At 43.9% G+C, this 27456-nt stretch overlaps 1 protein-coding gene across 2 annotated transcripts in view; it reads right to left on the reverse strand.

The window, feature by feature from the left end:
• Window positions 1-660: 660 nt before the first annotated feature.
• NKAIN2 (sodium/potassium transporting ATPase interacting 2) overlaps window positions 661-27456 on the reverse strand; it is a 555517-nt gene continuing 528721 nt past the window's right edge. The window contains exons 6-7 of one of the 2 annotated variants that reach the window (XM_069973668.1): window positions 19785-19866; window positions 661-1312 (exon numbers count right to left, since the gene is read on the reverse strand). In XM_069973668.1, coding sequence (XP_069829769.1) covers window positions 1303-1312; window positions 19785-19866 — 92 coding nt within the window. In that variant the 3' untranslated portion in view covers window positions 661-1302. Of the gene's footprint in view, window positions 1313-19780; window positions 19867-27456 lie in introns of those variants that run through there. The other variant, XM_069973669.1, reaches the window with a different exon arrangement.

The raw sequence follows: 27456 nt of genomic DNA on the forward strand, positions 1-27456 counted from the left end.
AAAGCACTCACATACACCATATATTACATTAAACTTAGGTATAAAATATTCATTCTAAATGTTTATATTGGTCTTCCTCTATAGAAATCTGTAGATGTTTATTTTTGTAAAAGACGAGTCACATAGAAAACACCAACAGTGGCAAAAGATAAAAACAATGACAAAAGAGCAGCCTTTTCTGATGCTTTCTACTGATATGGAATATTAGTAAAAACCCATAAGTTGGAAACCGTTTGGCATGAGGTTATGGAGTGCATTGCACAGCAATGCTTGGATTCTTCACAATTGCCATGACACATGACTTTGGGAGCTAGGCTATCATGCATGAAGGGGATTCACAATGCTCCAAAATCACAGGACTGATGGCTTTATAGTGTTCATTATCCTTGATATAAGGATAATATATGAAGGGTCATATTGCGGTATGCAAAAGTGGTGCCGGGTATTTATATTGCCATATATATATATATCTATATATATATATATATATATATATCATTGCACTTTATATTCACTTCATAAATTACTATAGTGACAAAGCACCTGTGCAAATCTTACAGATACGTTCTGATCTATGGGGGGGCGTTTTAATGAAATAACCTCAAAGGCAACTCATCGTGTGTTTCTTGGGTTATCAAAGGGTTGTGGTCAGTTGGGGGGGAGGGGATAATGTTATACAGGTCACATCAAGTTTGATGTCCATTCAGGTGGTCAGATGCCCAGACGAAGAAGGAAATGATGGAAGTCTTCAAGCCCTGACAGTTGGCGTTTTATGTGGTGTGTTCTCCTCTAACAATCACATTTTGGCTGGGTTAAGGCAAAGTACAGGCACATAACGTTCCCTTGTGTCCGCCTGCAAAGCAACTCAATGGGTTCCACTGCCTCAGGGGGTTTTATGGCACTTTTACTTTTGATCACAGTCCTTGATGTCCGATTGGTTTATAACATTTAGGTCTCTCTCACAGAGTAACCGCCTGTGCAAATTTCATATTGTAATTCAAGAGGCCTACCTAGTGCTAACAGTGCAAAGAGAAGGAAAAGCGAGAGAGTTCCAGAAGAGGGCACCAAAGCACCAACCATAAAACACTGTTCTGTCTTCCTGGGATTGCAGTATCTGCCGGTAAAATTACATCCGCTTGTGCACTTAGAAAGCAAGGCTCATTTTGGTAACTTGTCTGGGGAATAGGAACCATAAACACAACATTTTTTTTGCCCTCTTTTTTTTTTTTTTAACAATCCAAGGGAATGATTCCATGAAGCAACATATAGGGGTGCTCCATAACACTTCAGGTTAATGCTTTGTTATTTTGACCTAAAAAAGAAGAACACAAACAGACACCATAACTTAAAATGATCAGACATTTAGTATTAGTAGCAGCCACAACACTATAAACTATCTAAAAAACATCTAACACTGAAATATAACAAGATGTACATACACTATTTAGGATTCTATAGGGCTAATAATTATTAGTAAGTTAGAAGCACATTAGCTTCTGATACAGTTGTGCTCAAAAGTTAAGATACGCAATTTTTTTCCAATCATGGTTAGTGATTGACTTAAGCCATTTATTGTCAAACTACTATGTTTTCTCTTTTTAAATCATAATGACAACCAAAAACGACCAAATGACCCTGATCAAAAGTTTACATACCCCAGTTTTTAATACCGTGTATTGCCCCCTCTACCATCATTGACAGCTTGAAGTCTTTTGTGGTAGTTGTGGATGAGGCTCATTCTTCTGGGCTATCTTACATGAACTGTGCACTTTAGATCTCCCCAGAGTGGCTCACTGATATTGAGGTCAGGAGACTGATATGGCCACTCCAGAACCTTCACTTTGTTCTGCTGTAGCCAATGACAGCTCAACTTGACCTTGTGTTTTGAACTGTTGTCATGTTGGAACATCTATGTGCATCCTATGCGTAGCTTCCGGGCTGATGAGTGAAAATTTGTCTCCAGTATTTACTGATAAAGTGCTGCATTAATCTTTTCTCAAACTTTGTTTCCGGTGCCTTTGTAGCTCACACATCGCCAAAACATCAGCAATCCACCGCTGTGCTTTACAGTAGGAATGGTGTTCCTTTCATCATAGGCTTTGTTGACACCTCTCCAAATGCAGCATTTATGGTTGTATCCAAAGGTTTGATTTTGGTCTCACCACTCCAAATGACCTTGTTCCAGAAGTTTTGTGGCTTTTCTCTGTGCTGTTTGGCATATTGTAGACGCAAAACTTTTTGGCATTTTCACATTAATGGCTTTCTTCTGTCGACTAGATCATGCAGCCAATTTTTCGTTAGGTGCCTTCTAACAGTGCATCTTGAAACAGCCACACCGTGAGTTTTCAGAGAGTCCTGTATTTCAGCTAATGTTATCTGTGGGTTTTTCTTTGCATCCCCAAAATTTTCCTGGCAGTTGTTGCTAAAATTTTTGTTGGTAGACCTGACTGAGGTTTGTTTTTTACAGAGCCCCTGATTTTCTATTTATTAATCACAGTGGGAACACTGCTGACTGGCATTATCAGTTCCTTGGATATCAGAACAAAGTGAAGGTTCTGAAGTGTCTATGTCAGCCTCCTGACCTCAATATCATGAGCCACTCTGGGGAGATCTCAAGCATGCAGTCCATGCAAGACAGCCCAGGAATTTACAGGAACTGGAGGCTTTTTGCCAAGAAGAATGGGTAGCTTAACCATATGAAAAAATAAAGAACCTCACCCACAACTACCACAAAAGACTTCAAGCTGTCATTGATGTTAGAGGGGGCAATACTCAGTTTCAAGAACTGTGGAATGGAAATATTTGATCAGGGTCCTTTGGATATTTTTGGTTGTCATTATGATTTATAAGAGAAAACACAGTAGTTTGACAATAAATGGCTTCGCTCAAACACTAACAAAAAAAAGTTTTTGTGTTAACATTTATATTTTCTGGAAAAAAGAACAAGAAAGCAAAAATTCTGCTGGGGTATTAACCCCTTAGCGACCCATGACGTATCTGATACGTCATGGTGCCGCTCGGGGTGTTCAGAGCGGGGTCCCGCCGGGACCCCGCTCTGAACGGCGCTGATCCCGGCTGACATGTGCAGCCGGGCAGTGCCTCTATTAGCCGGCGCGGGTCCCGTTGCCGCGCCGGCTAATTAAGCCTCTAAGTGCAGCTGTCAAACCTGACAGCTGCACTTAGAGGCTTCAGACCTCACGTCCCTGGTGTCTAGTGGGACGGATCTCCCCCCCGCGATGCGATCGCGGGGGGGAGATCCGTTCTTCTGCCCGTGCCGGGCCTCAGCCGGGCCTCTGATCCCGGCTCGGCAATAGATTGCTATGGCCTGCAGCAGGCCATAGTAATCTATGACCGATCTAATCGATCTTTGCTGTGTATATACACAGCATTGATCTCTATGAGAGATCAGTGCTGTCTATATACAAGTCCCACAGGGGGGCTTCTAGTTACAGTAAAAAAAAAAAGTAAAAAAGTGTTTTTATTAATAAAAAATACCCTCCCCTAATAAAAGTCCAAATCACCCCCCTTTTCCCATTTTATAAATATAAATTAATAAATAAATAAATAAACATATTTAGTATCGCTGCGCGCGTAATCGCCCGAACTATTAATTAATCACATTCCTGATCTCGCACGGTAAACGGCGTCAGCGCAAAAAAATTCCAAAGTGCAAAATTGCGCATTTTTGGTCGCATCAAATCCAGAAAAAATGTAATAAAAAACGATCAAAAAGTCGTATATGCGCAATCAAGGTTCCGATAGAAAGAACACATCATGGCGCAAAAACTGACACCTCACACAGCCCCATAGACCAAAGGATAAAAGCGCTATAAGCCTGGGAATGGAGCGATTTTAAGGAACGTATATTTGTTAACAATGGTTTGAATTTTTTACAGGCCATCCGATACAATATAAGTTATACATGTTATATATCATAGTAATCGTAACGACTTGAGGAACATGCATAACAAGTCAGTTTTACCATAGGACGGACGGCGTAAATGCAAAACTCCCCGAAATCAAAACAAATTCGTTTTTTTTTTCAATTTGACAGCGCAAATGATTTTTTTCCGGTTTCGCAGCATATGTTATGGAAAAATAATGCCTGTCATTGCAAAGTACAATTGGTTTCGCAAAAAATAAGCGCTCATATACGTCTCTAGGTGAAAAAATGCAAGCGCTATGGACTTTTAAACTTAAAATGGAATAAGCAAAAGCGCAAAAACGAAAATAGGCTTTGACCTTAAGGGGTTAAACTTGTAAGCACAACTGAATGCCTACATATACAACCCAATCTAAGGCAGAAAACAAACGCCAATCACAAGGCTGGATTAATAATGTGGCCTGGCTTGTTCATGTGGCCATTTAAACACATTATTTGCCACACATAGCCTGTTTAGACAAAGATGTGCGTCTGATAATAATTTAATCGAAGGCCTTGCTGGCTTCCCTTAAAAACTATGGGACGTGCATTTTATTGGCATATATTTTGGCATGTTTTGCTTGCCAAAATTCATAACCCAAATGGCATATGAACCAGGCCTAATTCTATTCAGATTATCAGGTTCTTAGATTTACTGTATACCATTTACCAGTTACTGTATCCATAGGTAACATTGTTTTATGGTTGAGGAGTCCAGTATATAGAGTACATTTCGGTATTCACAAAAAAAAAAATTTTCTGCCATAAGAAACAAGTGTAGTAAACAATATTGGCTCTCAGACATCTCTTTCAGTGGTAAAGAAATACTATGCTGCATATTATAAAACATGATATTTTGCAAATGATTTATTTGTGTTGTTATACATAACTTATTAACCCCTTAAAGACCGGGCCAGAAATGGCCTTAAGGACCGGGCCAATTGTCACTTTTGCATTTTCGTTTTTTCCTCCTCGCCTTCTAAGACCCCTAACTCTTTCATTTTCCAACTACAGGGCCATGTGAGGGTTTATTGAACCCCCAAAATATCATTTATGGGGTGAATTTGGGTGAAAAAAATGCAATTCAGCTAATTTTGGGGGCTTCCATGTTTACATAATGCACTGTATGGTTAAAATGACAGTTTTTCTTTATTCTATAGGTCTGTCTGAACACAGTGTTGTGCATGTTTACTAGTTTTTCTAACGTCTTACTATTTTTATTAGCAGTAAAACTTTTTATTTTTGCAAATAGGCATATTTAAAATGGCCCTATTGTGCCTCTTCTAGCACTTTTATTTTTTCACCCACAGGGTGGTATGGGGTATGATTTTTTTGCCCCATAAGCTCTTGTTTTTATTAGTAACATTTTTTCTAGATCAAACGTATTTACGCTTTTTATTAATTTTTTTTTTATGCATAAAATAAAAAAAAAAAACAATCTTTGCATTTTTTCACCGCTTTTTGTTTACACCGTTCACTGTCTGGGAACAATATTGTTTTATTTTAATAGATAGGACGATTACGCAAACTGTGGTATATTATATGTTAATTAACTTTGTTATTTTTATGTGTTTTATGTATAAAATAAGAATGGGGTGATTTTCACTTTTATTGGGGGAGGGGCTTTGGGACATTTTTTTTAAAACTTTTATTGATTTTTTTTTATTTTACAATTTAGGGGACTTTTACATACATATATTAGATTGAACACACTGATCACTGCTTTGCCATAGCATAGCAGAGATCACTGTTATCTGTGATCTTCTGATAGAACCTGCCTGTGGCAGACTGAATTAGAAAATTGAAGACCTGACTGCATGGAGGAAGGTAAGGGACCTCTGGCAGTCAGGCCATGCGATCGGGACCTCGCAGACACTCTGCAGGGGTCACGATCGATAAGTGACAGGAGATGCTCCTGAAACTTACACTTAAACTGCGTTTAAGGGGCCATTGAGGGTGTGGGACCGGCTGCAGACAGCAGCTGGTCCTCACCGGCTATGGAGCAAGCTCAGCTCCTGAGCCCGCTCCACAGTCCGGGACCCAGACAGGGCATACATTTACACCCTCCTGCGTTAAGGCCCCAGGAGTGTGTGGGGGGGGGGGAGCGTAAAAAACAGAATTAAAGGGAATCTGTCAGCCCTTGTACATGACTTGACTTTCTGACAGTGTCTTATAGGTCACAGTTCCCTATTCAACATGGTACCTGTAGCTTATCTGTCCATGTAGCAGCAAATGTGCAGTCTTCATTTTCGTAGTGTAACCTAGTGTCAAAGAGGAGTTGCGCCTCTCCGGCCGTGCTGCGCTCTTTCACTTCTCCTCCTTTTTTATCTCGACCTCCAGTTCCCACGCCGCTGATGATGTCAATTCACATATCCTGTGCCCTAAACTTGTTCAAGTGCCGTAGCCAGGAAGAGAGGTGCATGCGTGCTGAGCAGTGAAGCTTACTTCTGTCTCTCTTCCTGGCTACAGCGCTTGAACACGTTCAGGGCGCAGGACATGTGCGTCATCAGTGGCATCGGAACTGGAGGCTGAGATGAAATTATTATTTAAAAGGAGGAGGAAGGAACGACCAAAGAGGAGGACTGACAGAGTGTGGCATGGCCAGAGAGCCGCAACTCCTCTTTGACACTTGGTTACAATAAGAAAATAAATGTTGCACATTTTCTGCTACATGGACGGAGAAGCTTCAGGTACTATGTGCAATAGGGTGCTGTGACCTATATAACACTGTCAGCAACTTGGGTTGTGTCTCTGTGCAGACAGATTCCCTTTAATAAATGTCCCCAAATGTACACACCACTAACTATGGTACAGGATCAGGGAGTCTGCTGCAATGACGTAATATCATTGTGTGCCGCCTGAAGGAGAAGACCTGAACCTCTTTAGAGTACTGGCACAGAGCAAAGGAGAGAAAACAACAGGGCCTGGCCTTAGCCCTGGAGCAGAAGGGGAGTGGGTTTTTTACTACCTACAGAACATATACTTACTATGGGGGATTACTTACCCACTGGTGGCATCTACCTAATTTGGAGATGGGGATTTCCTAACTAATGAAGGAATTACTTACCTACTGTGGGCATCTACCTAATGGGGGTTACCTACCTAGTGATGTGATTATCTACAGACTAATAAAGGGGGATTACCTACCTAATGATGGGATTGCCTACTTACTGGGGGCAACTACTTAATTGTGGGGGTTGAGTACCTACTGCAGGCATCTGCTTAATGGGGGCGGTGGGGGGTTTATTAAGTACTTATTGTGGGCATTTAGGTAATAGGGGGATTACACAGAAACATAGAAAATTTTTGACAGAAAAGACCACCTGGTCCATCCTGCCTGCCCTCATATTACTTCCTTTATTATCTTAGATAAATATATGTTGATCCTAGGCATGTTTAAATTAATTACTTCTTGGAAAAATTCTTCATTGTGGTCTAAGCCACACAGAGAAGAAAGGGAAAGAGAATGGGGGAGATTTATGAAAGGGTGTAAATAAACACCTGGTGTAAAATGCCCTCAGCAACCAATCACAGCTCAGCTTTCAGCTTTGACAAAATATAAGAGAAGCTGTGATTGGTTGCTCTGGGCAGTTTACACCAGGTGTATATTTACACCCTTTCATAAATTTCCCCCAATAAGTCCAAGAAGATGCCCCCTGTGAGTCACTGGATGTAACCGCAGTGTTACCTCATATACTGTCTGGTATCACAACTACATGGCTACTGCAACAGGAATATTGGTCTGTTTAGAGTGTTTTTTATTAATGGAATATATTTTTTACAGATTAAAAGTTGAATCAATTGAATAAATTATTCCTTTCTTTTTGCATTATACTGAGGTATTCCATCCAGATTGAAGCTAAAAGGACATTCTTTTAGGAGCTTTCCTAAAATCAACATAGGGTGAACCCAGCCATACTCTGATTATATTGATTGTTTTCATTTTTACTCTTGTACAATCTAACAGTAGACAGTACAAAGGTGTTTCTATAGAAATCATAGACCTGCTTATAGTTTCACTAACAGACAGGTGGTACGGCAGCGTGTTTGGAAATATTAGCTGTGATTTACTGTATATGCTCTCAGTGCACATTATTATAGTGAGACATATTGATAAATGCTTTGTAATGCTGAGATCCATCACAATACATCAAGCATTATAACATATTAATTCATCTTGCATAGAAATTCTCTTGTGAACGCTATAAATTTGACTGAGGTGCATACAGGTTGTGTACAGCATAGGAGGGAAGATAAAACAATAAATGGTGCTTACTGTGGATTAACTATATCATGGGAGGATAAATTATGTCTACTATGGATTCATTGTAGACATTAGGGGTACATTTTGTTTGCACTGAGGGTATGTTCACACTGAGTAAAATAGGCGGAATTCCGCCGGAGTGTGTCATAGCACCTCTATCGGAGAGCGCACACTCCTCCGCTGCTGCCGCTCTCCATAACTTCTACGAGCGGAGAGCGGCAGCAGCGGTGCTATGACACACTCAGACAGGTGGAATTCCGCAGAACCCTAAGGCTGCATTCACACGTTCCGAGAAGTTGTCTGTGCTCGCGGATCCGTGCGCACGGACAATTTTACACCCATTGCTTTCTATGGGGCTATTCAGATGTTCCGTGATTTCACGGATCCGTGATCCTTTCCGTTAAAAAATAGGACATGTTATTACTTGGAACGGATGCATGGAAAGGATTCCCCATAGAAATCAATGAGATCCGTGTTTTTCACGGATGTACACGGATGTGACATCCGTGTTCATCCGTGAAAAACACGGATGTGATGTAATCAATGTAATTTAAAATGCTGTAAGACAGATCCGTGAAAAAAACGGACACTGATGCAAAACGGATGCAAAACGGACTGTTTTGCACGGATCACGGAGGTAGCTGCCGGACCACAATCACGGACCGGGGAAATCACTGAACGTGTAAATGCAGCCTTAGAGCTTAAAAAAATAACTTTTATTTATATATCTTAAAGCGTACCTTTCACATTTTTCCCCCCAAAGAAATTAACAGTGGTTGTGATTGCAAGCAGTTTTGCACTGTAGTTGTATTATAACATTTGTAAAAGAAATAAAGAATAAAAAAAAAAAAGTTTTCTATGTTTAAAAAGTGTTATACATATATCCAAACTGTGGTCCATGCTGTAATATGGTCTTTTCTCTGTTAAAAAAAGAGACTTAACACACGAAGTCCCAGTCCTTTGCATGCTCACGCTTGGAAAGACACCTGTTCATCATGCATATTGTATAGCAAATGAGGCCAACTAACTGAGGGCAGCTAATTATATTATTAAATTTTACTAATTATATTATCAGCTATGCAGCTTACTAGGAGAAAATGCTCTTTGTTATGTAACAGTTCAGTCAGTATAATGTCACTGTTAGGTTACAGAGGTTTGGGTACTGTGCGATAGGAGAGCTGACCATACAATGCGAACACCCCCAGAATTCTTTACTACTGAATGGGGACAACTGTGAAACTGTGGCCATAGTATATGGCCTAGTGGCCATATGTATAATGTTGATTTAAACAATAAAAGAAATAAAGAGAATATATTGCAAAACTGCTTCCAATCACAATCCCTGCTGATTTCCTTAAAAAAAAATATTTCATGACAGTGCCTCTTTTTTAAAAGTTTGGAAGAACTGCCCCACCTCTCCCGCACACATACATTGGAGCGTTCATGCTTATGTAGTGGTTATTACAGGATGGCATATCAGGGTATGATGATTGCATTGTTAGTCTATTCCTGGTAAACTGAGTTCCAGTCTCTTGTTATTATGCATATATGCTCATAATGTCCCCAACACCACCCCCATTGGTACACATGCCAAATCTCTGTCCAGACTGGTGAACAATAGAGATGAGCGCAACTGGAGCATGCTCGAGTCTGATTGTTCAGCATGTGATTACTGGTGGCTGAAGTTGGATGCAGCCCTAGGAAGTCCTGGGAACCATGGATTAAGCTGTAGGGCATAGGCTGTATATCCATGTTTTCCTGGACTTCCTAGGGCTGCATCCAACTTCTTTAGCCACTGCTAATCAAATGCCGAACGATCAGACTCAAACATGCTCCAGTTACGCTCATCTCTAGTGACAACATCATATTGTCGGTAACCTAGCAACTGCAGACGTGGTCTTTCTGTATATGATCTGAATGTTCATTTCCTTCCTTATTTACCAGTCTTTTATGCCAGACACCTTTTTACCTGGAGGGCTTTATCACCTCGGTTACTTGAAATGCTAACCCTTCTGTCTGGCTATTGCACTTCTGAGCAAACTGTAGAATTTAGGGGTGTTTAGCCGATGCATTAAGTTCCCCACATGTTCATTAATCTGTTTCCTAAATTGATGGAACATCTTCCCTATATAATTTGCAGGACAAGGACAAGTCGGCTCAAGTTAAATCTCAAAGAGAGTAATTCCTTCCTGTTAAAAGAACATGTAAAGGCTTTCTTTCAGACTCTTTGTGAGCACACCCGCCTCAGTAATCTTTATTTCTATTCCCCTCCTTTAATCTCATACTCCTCAATAGTGCTTCAATTACTGCACATCTACAATTAGGCTACGTTCACACAGAGCAAAAGGGGCGGATTACGCAAGGAAATATTTCCGCCTGAAATCAACTGACGCTGAATTCCGAGCAGAATATAAGCAGAATGTAAGCAGAATCCCTGCGTATTCCGCTAGGAAAGTGTTCAGCTCGTAATCAGCTCTTGACAAATTCAGCGCGGAATACTCGAGGAATCCGCATGCATTCAGCGCTGAAATTCAGCGAGTATTTGGCGAGTAAACTAGACTATACCAGAATATATACTAGAATCCTCCTCCCCCCTTTTTTCCCCATTCCCGCGCTGATTTAGCGTGTAATTTCCGCTTGTATTCCGCTTGTATTCCGCGCTGAAACAGAAAATCAGAGCCCCATTGGTTTGTATAGGCTTCCGTTAGCGGAAGAATGAACATGTTCATTCTTCTGGCGGAAAGCGGATTAGTTCAGTGCGGAAATTCCACCGTGTGAACTGCAGAGCAGAATTTCCATTTAACACAATGGAAATTAGCTCTGCACCTATTTTAACGGCTGAAATTTCAGCGCTGATTCAGCGCAGAAATTCAGCTGCTTTTGCTCTGTGTGAACGAGCCCTTACTGCCCCACAGGGATGTTCTGCTTAGCAGAATTGGGATGACAGTTACCCATCGCAGTATGGCCTTGGTCACTGTGGGCTTTCTGTGCATTGTTGTCATCACTTGTCATCATTTATTAAAGCGAATGTACTATCAGGTACATCGCTGTGTTTCAGTATGTGGATAACTACGAGCATACAGGAAGTGGAAAAAAAAAGCATGTGCATTCATTGGCTGGCTAAACCATGTGACCTTCAAAGTACAAGAATAGTGTTTTTCAGATTCGGTTTTCGGATGCTACTTGGAGCTAGACAGGGAGGGCTAAAATTATAGATAGAGATTGATCACACAAATATATACAGCTATATAACCAGCTAGCAGCACATCAGTGTGTTCAGATAGGCAGGCAGCAGGAGTGCACTGTGAGGAAAAGGCTTCAGTGTATCTACTTGGTGGAAACCTCAGATATAGGGTATACAGCTGTAAACTGAGTGTGCCCCAAAAATAATTTGGTACTACTGTTTTGCATTCTGTGCATAAGATTAACCATTGGAACTCCTGTTGCCTGAAGGCATTTGTAAATGGAATTCGATATTCGATCAAATAGTCGAGCATTGCGGTCTACTCGAATCAAATTTCTAATATATTTCACTACTCGCTCATCCCTATAAGCAATTTATATAACTTAAATTTTACTTTTAAAACATTAAAACCTGGAATATATTTGAGATGTCCTTTCTTGTGCCTTGATCTGTACTTTTTAGTGGTAGCTTGCATGCGTATATGTGACTTTTTGATAAATTTTTATATAAATTTTTTTGAATGTGACATGACCAAAAATCGTCAATTTTGTGCTTTGGTGAGTTTTTGCACTTACGCTGTGTACCGTGTGGGATCAGGAATGTGATGACTTTGGACAATTTTGCGCATGGTGATGGCAAATATGTTTGTTTATTTATTTAATTTTTATAAGATGGCCAGAGGGGGGATCATTGAAACTTTTAGGCTATGTTCCCACACTGTATAAACAATGGCTGTTCTGCGTGAATGGCTTAACGCTCTCCTATGGCAAGAATTAATGATCATGATCAGTAATGATCAATTATTGATAATGATCATGGGAAATGGCCATTGTTTATAAAGCATGTGAACATAGCCTCAATATGAGAAGAGTTTTTTTTATGAGCAATTCAATGATTGCTCATAGGGATCAATGCAGTACCTATCTACTGCATTGATCAATGTTTTTTTTTTACTCAAAAGCTTTAGTCGTCCAAACATAATGGGAATTGTAGTTTTGCAACAACTGGAAGTCACGAGTTTAACCCCTTAAGGACAGAGCCTGAAATGGCCTTAAGGACAGAGACAAATTTTATGAATTTGACCAGTGTTACTTTATTCATTAATAACTTCGGGATGCTTTTACCTATCTGGCTGATTCTGAGATTGTTTTCTCGTGACATATTGTACTTTACATTTCTGGTAAATTGGAGTCGATACTTATAACAAATCTTTATGAAAAAAAACAAATAATGTGAAAAATTGTGAAAAAATGCATTTTTGCAACTTTTAAACTTTTTTTGCTTATACAGAAAATGGTTATGCCCCATAAATTATATATTAAATAGCATTAGCAACATGTCTACTTTATGTTGGCGGCATTTATTAAACTATCTTTCATTTTTTTTTAGACAATAGAAAGCTTAAAACATAAGCAGCAAATTTCCAAATTTTCAGTAAAATTTCAAAATCAGACATTTTTAGGAACCTTTTCAGGTTTAAAGTGTATTTGAGGGTGTTGTATGTTAGAAAGCCCCACAAAGCACCCCATTTCAGAAACTGCACCCCCACACTCTGCAAAAGCACATCCAGAAAGTGTTTAACCCTTTAGGGGAGTCACAGAAATAAAAGCTAAGTGTGTAAGAAATTTGAAAATTTTAATTTTCTGTGCAGAGATTTTATTGTAATCCAATATTTTTCATAATTATAAACCTATTACCAGAGAAATGCACCCCAATAATTATTGCTCCGTTTCTGCAGTTTATAGAAATACCCCATATGTGGCCCTATTGCGCTATTTGACGCAACCACAAGCCTCAGATATAAAGGAGCGCCTAGTGAATTTCAACGCCTCTGTTATACTTGGTCAAGACGAGGACGCCGCGAACCCGGAAGACGCCGATTGGGACCCCGGGACAGGTGAGTAATGTACAAATACCTGCTCTGAACCCCTCAGCTACCTAACTGAGGGGTCCAGAGCAGGTATTTATTACATTTGGGGACTTTGATCGCCGTGCCACCGGCCCGCCGTTCACGGCGATCGGGCCGGTGGCACAGTGACCACCGTTACTTTTTACAGGGGTGTAGTTTTCAGAATGGGGTCACTTGTGGGGGGTTTCCAGTGTTTTGGCAGCATGAGGGCTCTGTAAATGCGACATGGTGTTCATCATCCATTCTAGCCAAATCCAACCTCCAAAATCCAAATGGCGCTCCTTCCTTTGAGAGGCTTGCCCTGTGCCCACATGGCGCTTTATGTCCACATGTGGGGTATTTACAGACTCGAGGGAAATTGCTCTACACATTTTTTTTTCTCTTTTAACCCCTTGTGAAAATGATAAATTCAAGACTAGACCAACATTATAGTGTAAAAAATTTAATATTTCATTTTCACACCACATTGTTCCACATTTGTGCCCATCACCAGTGGGGTCCATATGCTCACTACACCCCTTGTTACATTCCTTGAGGGGTGTAGTTTCCATAATGGGGTCACTTGTGGGTGGGTTTCAACTTTCTTGGCAACACAGGGGCCTTTTGAATGCAACATGGCCCCTCGAAATCCATTCCATCCAAATCCAGCCTCCAAAAGCCAAATGGCGCTCCTTCCCTTTGGAGGCTTACCCTGCACCCGCATGTTGCCTTAAGTCCACATGTGGGGTACTTCTGTACTCAGGGGAAATTGCTCTACACATTTTGTGTTTTTTTTTTTATCTTTTAGCCCCTTGTGAAAATGAAAAAATCATGACAAGATCAATGATTTAGAGTAAAAAAAATTTAAAAAATTACACTAAATGTTGGTCTAGCCTTGATTTTTTCCATTTCCACAAGGGGTTAAAAAAATAAATAAATGCAAAACGTGTAGGGTAATTTCCCCTGAGTACGAAAATACCCCACATGTGGACATAATGTGCCATATGGGCACAGGGCAAGCCACCAAAGGGACAGAGCGCCATTTAGAGTCTGGAATGGAGGATGGAGGCTATGTCGCAATTACAAAGCTCCTGTGTGGCCAGGACAGTAGAAACCCCCCACAAGTGACCCCATTCTGGAAATTACACCCCATAAGGAATCTAACAAGGGGTGCAGTGAGGATATGGACCCCACTGGTGATGGGCACTTATGTAGAGCATGTGGTGTGAAAATAAAAAATATTTTTTTTTTCATTTTCACGGCACAAATGTGGCCGTCACCAGGGGACCATATCCTCACTGCACCCCTTGTTAGATTCCTTATGGGGTGTAGTTTCCAGAATGGGGTCACTTGGGGGGGGGGGGTTCTACTGTCCTGACCGCACGGAGGCTTTGTAATTGCATCATGGCATCCTCTAATGGGAATGGCAGCCATACCTATTTAGCTGGGGAAAAGGGACAATTTTGGGGTATTAGGCCAATTATTAGTTTATAAGGTTGAAAATGACAGGTGTCCATCAAATTCAACCTGTGTTGATCAAGAGGAAGGCAAAAAACCCTCGTGAGGCAGACGACAGTAGCCTCATCATAGGGAAAAAAAAACCTTCCAGACTCCATAATGGCAATCAGAATAATCCCTGGATCAACGTGACCCCTGAAATAGGAATAAGGGACAGAATTTAGATAATGTAGAACTCCAATGACGTATAGTACGCCTTGAAGCGATCTAGTATGCAGAGGTCGGGGGGATCAGGACAGGTGTCACACTGGAAAATGGTGTCCTTCCTGTTACGCCACACTCTGCACTTCTTCTGGGGTCTCCTGTTCTCCAGTGTGGGGGACGTCACCTGGAAAATGTTGCCCTGGTGCGATCCGGGGTCCTTCATATCCAGAAGCGCTGGGTCCGCTACATGGCTGCTAAATATTAGGGCTCTTTTACTGCTTCTGATATTTTCGGATCGTGCCACAAGCTACAGTAGCTTGGGCAGCGACGGACCAGAAGAGGGGGTGCTGGTATAAAAGTTATCCCCGTACAGGTGGTGACCTTTATCCAGCAGTGGGAAGATCAGTTCCCAAACGATCTTCCCACTAACTCCGAGGATGGGGGGGGGGGGGTGGCATCCGGGGGCTTGATTCCGGTGTCCCTTCCATCATACACTCTAAGGGTACGTGCACACTGCGGAATAGCGACAGATAACCCTTCACGCATTCCGCAGCTGGTACCCACCGGCGGACTGATGCGGGCGCGCGTCTCCACATGTGTCATAGACTCCATTCTATGCACGGGCGGATTCCGCTCTCCGTCCAATGTACAAAGGGTTATCCTTCGCCATTCCGCAGTGTGCACGTACCCTAAATCTGTAAGAGTACCCTGAGGTACTCTCACTGTGAGAATTTCGCGCCATACCGTCATCCCTTATTGGAAATGTACTGGCGGAAAAGACGTGTCTGGGGGGCAGCGTACGCTACGCTACCCCCAGACACATCACTGGAGGATGAGGATGAATGGGGGAAAAAAGGATACCCCATTCATCCCCACTGGCTGTTTCGGTGTCAGAGGCAATAATAGCGTATGCGTCTGATACTGAAAACACGCCAGGGGGCCACTTTTATATGGAGATTGGTATATGGGGTATGTAGTGGTGTAGTGTCAAACTTTATTCAATGTAGTGTAGTGTGGTGTAATGTAGTGTAGTGTAATGTAGTGTTTTTTACGTTTCTTTTTTTACAGTAAGTATAAAAAAAAACCTACGCCAAAAATGGTGTTGCCGATAAATGCTGCACTTATGTGGGGCACTTATCAGCAGAACGTGGCAGAAGGATATAGAAAAAATAACACCCTACGCCAAAAAGGAGGAGTTGCTGATTAGCAGCGCACTTTCGTGCGATGCTGATCAACACTCAGCGGCCATAGGGTGCGCAAAATAGAAAAAAAAAATTGGAAAAAAAAAAAAACTTTTACTACATTCTGAACATCCCTATAGCTGCTGATAAGTGTATTACACTTATCAGCCGCTAGAGGGCAGCAGAGCGCAAAATCCGGAAAAAGACGACGCTGGAGCCGAAAAAAGCCGAACGGGACCCCACGGAAGAAGCCGAAGACCCGACGAGAAGACGAGGATGCCGCGAACCCGGAAGACGCCGATTGGGACCCCGGGACAGGTGAGTAATGTACAAATACCTGCTCTGAACCCCTCAGCTACCTAGCTGAGGGGTCTAGAGCAGGTATTTATTACATTTGGGGACTTTGATCGCCATGCCACCGGCCCACGGTTCACGGCGATCGGGCCGGTGGCACAGTGACCACCGTTACTTTTTACAGTAATGGCGATCGGTGCCGTCCTCGGACAGCACCTACCGCCATTTTTTCCGGGTCATCGGGCCACCAATGACCCGGAAAGGTGCCGATCGCCGCTATTGGCTGATCTGAATTGATCAGCCAATAGCAGCGATCGTCAGCACGGGGGGTGTTAACCACCCCCCGTGCAGAGAAGCTAAGATGGCATGCTATGATTTATAGCAGGCCATCTTCCCTGATCGCTGTGTGTGAACACAGCGATCGGGGAAACCGCGGGCGTACATTTTTTCGCCCTGTTGCGTTAAAGCCCAGGCAAGGGGGGCGTAAGTGTACGACCGATGTCGTTAAGGGGTTAAAACCATAACATAAACATTAAAAAAAAAAGCAGAAGCAGCATTAAATTGTAAAAGGAGACTTTCTGACGAATGATAACTTACCTGTTTATCTACTCCTTTATAGATCAATAATCTATATGGCTCCTGAATACAATATACACAGAAGGCAATACATAATGTAAAAATATTTATACATAAAACAGTCATTGTAAATATACTCTGGTGCATGCAAGACAGAGGAGGACCCTTGGGGAGACCGGACAGGTGAAGATACTTTTTTTTTTTAGGTTTTTATGTGTATTAAATTGTGCAGCTGCCATGGGAATTATTTTCGGTACAGAATTATTCAGTTCTCTCATCTCTACGTGTGATCTAAATACTTTGGTGTACCCAATAACATTCTGTAAATTCTCCCTTTAAGCCAATGTACCAATTCCCTCACAGATTTTTTTTTTTTTACACAACCTGGTCGGTGCCGGCACGTACGTAACAGTGGCACAGTCCATTTTTCATAATGCTGCCTGGTTGCCATGATCCTCAGCCGTCTCTTCATCTGCCCTTTGGTGCAGACTCTATGAAGTCTAGTGACGTCACCAAGGAGAGGAGATATCGTTACACATTGGGGGTGCTGGACCCATAAAGAAACCGCTGTCAATCACAGGAACCGCGTAGTGTTTTAAAAAATTGACTGTGCCACCATGATGTATGGGCTGGCACCGACTAGTGTACATGCTATTGCTAGTGTACATTTACTTCGTATCATATATTTTTATCTTAAGATAATATCTGCCATGACAGTGCAGGATCCCCTCCCAGCCTGGCGGTAGTCTCTGTACTTTAGTGGATAAACCTATATTTTGTAGTTCAATAAAATTATTTGAAAAGCAACAGAACTGAACTGATTTTGTAAAAAAATTTTTTATTTTTTTTTATTTTTTTAGAAAAGTAATTTTGTTTCCTTTTCCTATCATCCCAGGGTATAATAATGTCTTTCTACAATATCCCAATGTTCTTGTCCACTTAATGCAGGGGTGGGGAACCTTTTCCATGTCGAGGGCCGGTCGGGCATTAATAAAATCATTCGAGGGCCGCATACCGTGCGCGGCAGTTAGTAGCGGGGGTTTGCAGCACCCAGGACAAGGCATAGTATTGTTCCCCTAGTGCCCCTGCTATTGTAGTTAACCCCCAGTGATGCCCCTTGTAGTCTAGTTAACCCCCAAGTCATGTCCCTGGTAGCCTAGTTAACCCCCATCAGGCATGTCCCTGGTAGCCTAGTTATTCCCCCCCCATCAGTCATGTCCCTGGTAGCCTAGTTATTCCCCCCCCATCAGTCATGTCTCTGGTAGCCTAGTTGTCCCCCCCCATCAGTCATGTCCCTGGTAGCCTAGTTATTCCCCCCCCCATCAGTCATGTCCCTGGTAGCCTAGTTATTCCCCCCCCCCCATCAGTCATGTCCCTGGTAGCCTAGTTATCCCCCCCCATCAGTCATGTCTCTGGTAGCCTAGTTGTCCCCCCCATCAGTCATGTCCCTGGTAGCCTAGTTGTCCCCCCCATCAGTCATGTCCCTGGTGGCCTAGTTGTCCCCCCCCCATCAGGCATGTCCCTGGTAGCCTAGTTATTCCCCCCCCCCATCAGTCATGTCCCTGGTGGCCTAGTTGTCCCCCCCCCCATCAGGCATGTCCCTGGTAGCCTAGTTATTCCCCCCCCCCCATCAGGCATGTCCCTGGTAGCCTAGTTGTCCCCCCCATCAGTCATGTCCCTGGTGGCCTAGTTGTCCCCCCCCCCCATCAGGCATGTCCCTGGTAGCCTAGTTATTCCCCCCCCCCATCAGTCATGTCCCTGGTAGCCTAGTTGTCCCCCCCCCCATCAGGCATGTCCCTGGTAGCCTAGTTGTCCCCCCCCCCATCAGTCATGTCCCTGGTAGCCTAGTTGTCCCCCCCCATCAGTCATGTCCCTGGTAGCCTAGTTGTCCCCCCCCCATCAGTCATGTCCCTGGTAGCCTAGTTGTCCCCCCCATCAGTCATGTCCCTGGTAGCCTAGTTGTCCCCCCCCCATCAGTCATGTCCCTGGGATCCTAGTTAACCCCCAAATAAAAAAATAAGCATCCCACTCACCTTACCTCCGCTCCCACGCAGTCCAGGTCCTCTTCTCTCCCAGGTCCTTCTCCTGCAGGCGGCGCGCGATGAAATGACGTCATCGCGCGCGGCCCGCAAGAGACTAAAGACACGCGCCGCTCTGCTGGGGAAGGAGCCGGCACAGACAGCATCCTCCGGTGTCCGCCAGCTGTCACAGACACCGGAGGATGCGGTGTATGCCGGCTTCTTCCCCAGCAGAGCGGCGAGCATCACAGGGGAGCTGCGGGCCGCGGGCCGCATCGGGAGGTCTCAGGGGCCGGATGCGGCCCGCGGGCCGGAGGTTCCCCACCCCTGACTTAATGTGTTGGCGGATTTAAGGCACCTTGATACAAGACCACTTTATATAATGGTTCCATAACTTAAACAACATCTGAAACGCTGTGAAAAATATTGATATCGGTCTTAAAGAGAAAGTTAAGACCACTTTATATAATGGTTCCATAACTTAAACAACATCTGAAACGCTGTGAAAAATATTGATATCGGTCTTAAAGAGAAAGTTAAGATAACTGTGTGGTCATATATCATTTTTCACATTTAAGACAAGAAACCATTACCGTTAATTTTAAGCAGATCCCATTTCCAAAGATCATTACTCTGAAAAGTGAGTAGAGTAATATCTGGCTTAATATCGAAACGTGTAGCCCGGGGTCAGAAGAGAGGAAATGTGAATGTGGTTAATTTGTATTTTTTCTCCTTTAGCAGGAATAGCCTTTTAATAACTGTCTCTCACAGCATGTGTGGAAATGAAATACTTACATATACATGGGCTGCAGCTGTAAGTGAGATGTCTTTTGAGGACCTTGGTAGCCATAGGAGTCAAAGCCACCTATAAAATCAACTGCAAAAAAAGAAAGAAAAAAGAAAAACATCATTATCTTTTTCACCTCGGGCAGAATGCTTCCATCCATCACTAAGGAACTTGCAGGGAGATCTGGCAGGCTGGTAATAATCAGTCCGGTTACTAATTACCCATATGAACAGAAATGATTCATGCTGCAAAATGAGGGGAAAATAGTAGAATGATGAATCACTATTCAACACTGTCCTTGGATCGGAGACACCAACATTTTTTTTAATGCCTGAAGTGCTGATGAGAGGAAACAAGAGAACAGGGTTAAATGTGATATGAAAGAACTACTAAGATACATTACAGACATACAAGGAAACAACTTGTATACGTCTCACGTTGGATGGTGTCCTGTAAGATAAAATTCCTTGATGCTCCCCCCGCTCAAAATGTCAATGATTGTACAAAAAACTAGACATAATTCCAACTAAAATTAACTGACTTATGCAGGCTGGGACTGGCCCACGGGGAAGCAGGGGAATCCCCTGGTGGGCCCTATCCCTTGGTGGGCCCCTGAGCAGGAGGTGGGTCTCCCTGTTTAGCATCTCCAGGATGACATTTAATCTATCAGCACTGCTGCAAACAACTGTCAACTGTTCATTCGCTGACTCTATATAGTAACCTGGGGTTTTATCTTATTATGTAGAGGCAGGGAGTGACCGGGGTGACAAGCAGTGAGCTAGCATCACTGGTCACATACAGTACACAGCTCTGTGCAAAGTCGCTATAGGAATGTGAAAGGTTGGGCGCTAGTTATATCTGGTGTATGTATGTGGGCCCCTAGAATCAAATTCCCTGGTGGGCTCAAGGTACCATAGTCCGACACTGGTCCTATGGTATGCTCCCAAAATAAAAGTGTATCATATGTAGAAATTATACTCGTAAGTATTTCCCAATCCTCCAGTGCTCGACTCAAGTAATATGCCCCATTGAAAACAATGGGAGACCCAAGTATTTAACTAGGTGCCCCCACTTGGCAGATTGGAGGCTACCTGGTTAATCTGACAGTGACAGGCTGGCCCCCAGGGGGTTAAGTTAACCACCTGGGAAACAGACTGTGTTCTGTTAGTGGGCAGGAGAAAAGGGGAAAATATACTTACCACTTCGGTCTTCTATCTGTCTTCACTATCACTGCTCAGCCTATCAGCGTCTGCATCATTGTCCTGTCTCAGCTGCTTATTGGCTGAGTGGGGATAGTGAAGACAGAAGACTGGAGCTGTAAGTATACTTTCCCTGTTAATCCCCACTTCCCCTTAGTGGTTTAAACTGTACCTGTGATGATCGACCTTTCCGGATCAGCCGCAAGATCCTCTGTTAATTCGGAAGATTGGGTCTCATGGATAGTGCATTGTCTGATTGCATCTCTGCATATATTAGCAGAGATGCTGACGCTCATCTGGAAGGACCGATCGTCACAGGTACACTTTAAGGCAGTGGAAATGCTTTATGCTCAGCAGCCTTTCAACAAACTTTTTGTTAACAAACACCTGAGCAGCGTGCAGTACTCGCTCTAGTATCGAGTACTTTTGAGTATCCCAATTTTCGAGCGAATACTGCACATGATAGAGCATTCTCACTCATATCTAGCCATATGGTCAAATAAAAAACAGCTCCTATGTGCTGACCATAAGGTACAAACACAGTCCACAGATAGTCTACAGTAAGCACAAGTAATCCTGTAGTTTGAAGAAGGGGTATTCTCAGCCTCAAAATTGTGTTACTTTTAGCTATACCTTTGGGTTAGTGTGGAGGAGCTGTTTTCAATGTCTTTTTATTATTTGGCCATATGACACTTTTATTGGTGGTGGGTAAACGAAAGATTGTACAGACTTAAACATTTTTTAAGCACATAAACATCTTATTGCTACCTCATTGCTCCAACATACCTATAGCTTTTGAAGAATGGTATTATTCTGCATGCATAACATTTTCTCCTTTTGCCATTCTCTGGGTACTGGTACAGCCGACATTTTCCCCACCCTATATGAGGCCATAGCCCTTTACTCCCTTGAGGACAGGGATTCTCTCTCTCTATCATTATTATATTCTTTAAAGGGAATCTGTCAGCTGTAATTCATCTTCCAAACTGCAGACACTGTTAGATATCTGTTAGGGCCAGTGGCATTGCTAGGCATAAAGATTTGGGGCCAGTGCCCTGGATAGGAAGGTTGTTGCCCTGGATCTTTTGCCTACTGACGTCCAGCTCTAGGGGGAGTTGTTTCTACGCACTCCGGGACCAGCTTCGGCAGGCCCCCCCATGCTGTTAGAAAGGGGGCTGCAGGATCAGTGTCAGCTCTGCCACCTGCCCACTGGATGCTGTGCTGTACCTCGCATCCTTCAAGGCCACTCTGCCCCTTTAAAATCCCCACCGTTGTAGCAGACGGACTGCGTGCAGGCACGTCTGCTGAAATATGTGCCTGACGTCACTTTTCTGGACTTGCTGAAGAAGAGCTGGGAGGGAAGAGATATGATTGAGTGTGGCCGGGCTATGGGAGAAGAAAATTGCCGCTGTGGAGCGAGGGGAGTATTTGGTATGGGGATGTGGGGATGAGTGTGTGTGTGAGAGGTTCTATATGGGAATGCTGCACAGCAAGGGTGGGTGTTCTATATGGGGATGCTGCACAGTGGGGGGGAGGAGGTATATGGGGATGCTGCACAGGGGGGGGGGGGCGTATTCTATATAGGCATGCTGCACAGCAGAGGAGGCATATACTACATGGCGTCTGGTGCACAAGGTGACATATACTATATATACGGTGTGCTGCACAGGGGGCCATATACTATAAGAGAAATGCTGCATAGGGGCCTCTACAGGTACAGTAGAGGCCTATAATTTATGTAGATGCAGAGGAAAGGGGGGGGGGGGCTTTACTATATGGGAGCACAGATAGAGCATATGGGGCACAGAGGGGACCTAATTACTTTCTGTGCTGGAGCCTAAATTTTTTTTCTGGCAGATTCTGAAGAGAAGGGTCATGACTCAGGCCGAGTGAAAAACAAAATGAAAAGAAAAGTGAGTGACTCTGATAAGAGAAATCGTCAACTGTGAGTCACAAGATATAAGTAACTATTTAATTAGCCTTTCTGACCACCTGTTTAAAAAATAAAGTAAAATACATACACAAAGACACACACACACACGTAATGTCCCCACACAGGTGTTTCTAGTGTGGCACCTGTTGCAAAAGCCTTGTGATGAGGTGATGATGAGGTTGTATATGAGTTTCGCCACCAGATGTCACTATGTACAGCTGTAGTTACTAAAGGGTTACTGGTATTATATTGTAAACGGACTGGCACCATGAAAACAACATACAAGTGAGTGCAAGTCCTAACAACCCAAAATATACATGTATCCAAAAGAAAAAAAGGACTGAAAAAATGGACTGCACCTCACGAATAACATAAATAAATAGCAATTTTTATTATACATAAATGGCGGGGACAAACAAAAAACTATTAAAAACAATTAAAATACAAACAAGCCACTGGCCCAGATCAGGCCAAGTGGAACCCAACCCACTGAACAACATCTTTATGTAATGACCATGATCACAAAAAATGGATTAAATAGATAAATAAAGAAGTATATCCTATAGATCAGATGAATATGTGCAATAATCAAGACAAGTGTATATCTAAACCTATGTAATACAAAACACTGCCGGATGAACAGATACGTAGTGCCAATGCAAACAATCAAATGCAAGTGCAAGAAAAAGTGCAAAGAAAATATTTTAGTATAATACAACCGACATGGCCATCACTCAGTAGGTTAGGACAGACGTCCCTGGTTGCACTTTGATTGTTTGCATTGGTATTACGTATCTGTTCATCCGGCAGTGTTTTGTATTACATAGGTTTAGATATACACTTGTCTTGATCAGGGGCGGTCCTGGCATTTCTGGGGCCCCAAGCAAAGTTATGTCTGGGGCCCCCCCTCATCACACGTTCCAAAACAATAGACCGCTGTGTGTTGCCCCCACTAGTATATACCCCTTGTGCGCTACCGCCAGTAATATATACTCCTTGTATGCTGCCCTCAATAGTATATACCCCTTGTGTCCTGCTCCCACTAGTATATACCCCTTGTTTGCTTCCCCCAGTTACATATAGCCCCCTTTGTGCTCCCCCAGAAGTATATAGACCTCCTGTGTGCCTCACAAGTAGTATATAGACCCCCTGTATGTTCCCCCAGTAGTATATAGACCCCCTGTGTGCTCCCCCAGTAGTATATAGCCCCCCTGTGTGCTCTCCCACTTGGATATAGACCTCCTGTGTGCTCTCCAAGTTGTATATAGACCCCATTCTGCTGCCCCAAGTAGTATATAGACCCCCTGTGTGCTGTCCCCAGTAGTATATAGACCCCTCTGTGAAGCCCCAGTAGTCTATAGCCCCCCTGTGTGCTCCCCCATTTATACAGACCCCCGCTGTGCGCTCCCCCAGTCAAACAGACCCCTGTGTGCTCCCCCTGTGCACTCATTACGAGTGCTTATAGTTACAGTTCAGATGGCAGCAGCGAGCGGGGCAGCGACCCTGTCCAGTGGCGTTGAGTATAAGAGCGGGGTGTGGGGGCCCCCCTGGATGTTGGGGGCCCCAAGCGATCGCTTGGTGTGCTTGGTGCCAAAGACCGCCACTGGTCTTGATTATTGTACATATTCATCTGATCTATAGGATATACTTATTTATTTATCTATTTAATCCATTTTTTATGATCATGGTCATTACATAAAGATATTGTTCAGTGGGTTGGGTTCCACTTGGTCTGATCTGGGCCAGAGGCTTGTTTGTATTTTAATTGTTTTTAATAGTTTTTTGTTTGTCCCCGGCACTTATGTATAATAAAAATTGCTATTTATGTTATTCGTGAAGTGCAGTCCTTTTTTTCAGTCATTTTTTTCTTTTGACTAAGGGGTTACTGTTCTGTTATCTGATTCTGTGAACCATTTGGAAATGTTCTTTCTCTTCTACGTATCCCTATCTTTCTTCTTCTGCACACTCTCTTCTCCACCACTCACAGGGACCCTTACACACACTGTAGGAAGTAGTCACTTGGGGAGAGGAAGCGTAGCGTCACTTAGGGTCCTATTTCACAGGCCGATGGGGGCAAGATCAACAATGTAAACGAGCGCCGATCTTCTAGATTGGCGCTCGTTTACTGGGCCTATTCCATGGCCCGACAATCATTAGCGAGGGCTGCAGGGACATCGTTACCGATGTCGTTGCAGCCCTTGTTTCATACATTCCTGGCCAGTGATTGGCTGAGTGGTCTGTCAGCTAAGGCAGACCGCTCCGAAGCTGCTGCGGCCCGGGATCGGGAGAAGGAGAAGACCTGCACCAGGACAGGTAATGTAGGATGTTTTTTTAAAATACTCGGTCGCCCACCGCGCCCCCATTCCACGTAGCGATGCGCGGGTGATGACCGATGATTTTAGGTTTGAACCTAAATGGACGATCAGCCGATGACATGATCATCGGCTGATCGTTCTCTTTATTCTCTCTAATCGGCCAAATCAGGCAAAATCGGCCGATTATCCCTCTGTGGAATAGGCCCCTTAGTCAGTCCCCCTCTGATTCTCTGAGGAGTAGGACTCACACAGATCAGGCATCCATGCTGAACTTAGCCAGGGCCTGGCTTTGCCAGGTTCCCTGTTTGGGACAGGCCAGCTGTGGTAGTGGACAGACACATGTGTATGGAGAACACAGAGACTTTCAACAAGCTATATCTACAGACACTATGCAGTGCTAAGCAGCTAAAGAGGTCAAGTCAGAGATCACCCCAGCCCACGCCAAGAACCTCTCTTAACAGAGCAGGGTGGACCACTGGACCACCGTGATAAGAGCCCAAGGGACCCATCACAACCCGGCAGGTCTACGACCATTGAGAATCAATATAACCAGCCACACAAAAAAAAACAGGTATACCACCACACCTGTGTGCTGAACTAGCACTGGCATCGCAGCAGTACCATCACTGGCTGAGCTGTATTCCAACCACCGACATAACATCATCCCGGTGGTTGGATACTGAAGACTAAACGGCCACCACATATATATATATATATATATATATATATATATATATATATATATATATATATATAAAGTAAAACCTTGGTTTCCGAACACCTCGGAGTTGGAACAATTCGGTTTTCGAACTAAATTTCCCCCGGAAGTTTTGCTCGGTATCCGAACAAAACCAGGGGGATAACTGTCAGCTGAACTGATGTTCAGCTGACAGTTAGAGGTGTTCGGAACACTGAGAGGCAGGAGCGGGCGGCTATTTAAACTTGCCGCCGTGCTCCTGCTCCAATCAGCTGCGGGGGACACCCTGTAAAGAAGTGGGGAATCCCATCATAATGATGGGATTCCCCACTTCTTTACAGGGTGTCTCCGGCAGCTGAGAGGAGCAGGAGCACGGCGGCAAGTTTAAATAGCCGCCCGCTCCTGCCTCTCACTGCGGGGACAGGCTGTAAAGAAGCCGGCTCCCAGTGCTGTCCTCCTGTCTCTCCCCACCAGCCCCTCCGCCCCCCGCCAGCCCGGAGCGCTGTACACCCCTATAGACTGCGGCGCGCCCGCAGCCCCGCTCACCAGCTTCTTGCTCCCGCTGCTCCCCGCCGCCTCTGCAGACTCTCTCTTACCCTGCAGAGGCGGCGGGGAGCAGCGTAGCAAGAAGCTGGTGAGCGGGGCTGCGGACGCGCCGCAGTCTATAGGGGTGTACAGGCTGGGTAAGTTTATCGGAAGCGCCCCGGGACGGCGGGGGCTGGTGGGGAGAGACAGGAGGACAGCGCTGGGAGCCGGCTTCTTTACAGCCTGTCCCCGCAGTGAGAGGCAGGAGCAGGCGGCTATTTAAACTTGCCGCCGTGCTCCTGCTCCTCTCAGCTGCCGGGGACACCCTGTAAAGAAGTGGGGAATCCCATCATTATGATGGGATTCCCCACTTCTTTACAGGGTGTCCCCCGCAGCTGATTGGAGCAGGAGCACGGCGGCAAGTTTAAATAGCCGCCTGCTCCTGCCTCTCACTGTTGCGGGGGATGTGGAGTGTTTTTGCACTCTGTGGGCCGGGTGCTCTGTGGGCCGAGTGTAAAAACCAATTAATCACATTTACATTGTTCCCTATGGGAACTTACAGCTCGGTTTTCGAACTGCTCGGTTATGGAACAGCCTTCCAGAACCAATTATGTTCGAAAACCGAGGTACCACTGTATATGTAATGTCAGTGCAGAGATTTTCCCATGATGTACTTATATCAACTCAGGGGGCCCATGCCCCAGATGTTTTGAGACCCTAAGCAACGGCCCTAGTTAGGGCGAGGAGATACATGGTACTTTTCATATACAATTCTGTGTCCCCCCAGATGTAAAGAAATACTTTTATTCTCTTGCAAAGGGTCATAGAGGCTTTATCCAAGTTCATGATTTGTTACAAGCTGAAATGTCTCTTCTCTTCCCCTTCCCTACTTGGTTGACACCTGAAAGCTTAGTCCCAGCAGGGTCACCTATGGGAGGGGGGAGTAAGTAGGTGTCACGGCTTGCTGCAAGAGCTCGGAAAAGCCTCTTTGACTCTTTGTACTATGGAATA

The sequence above is a fragment of the Dendropsophus ebraccatus genome, chromosome 6, assembly GCF_027789765.1.
Source record: "Dendropsophus ebraccatus isolate aDenEbr1 chromosome 6, aDenEbr1.pat, whole genome shotgun sequence".
Classification (NCBI taxonomy): Eukaryota; Metazoa; Chordata; class Amphibia; order Anura; family Hylidae; genus Dendropsophus; species Dendropsophus ebraccatus.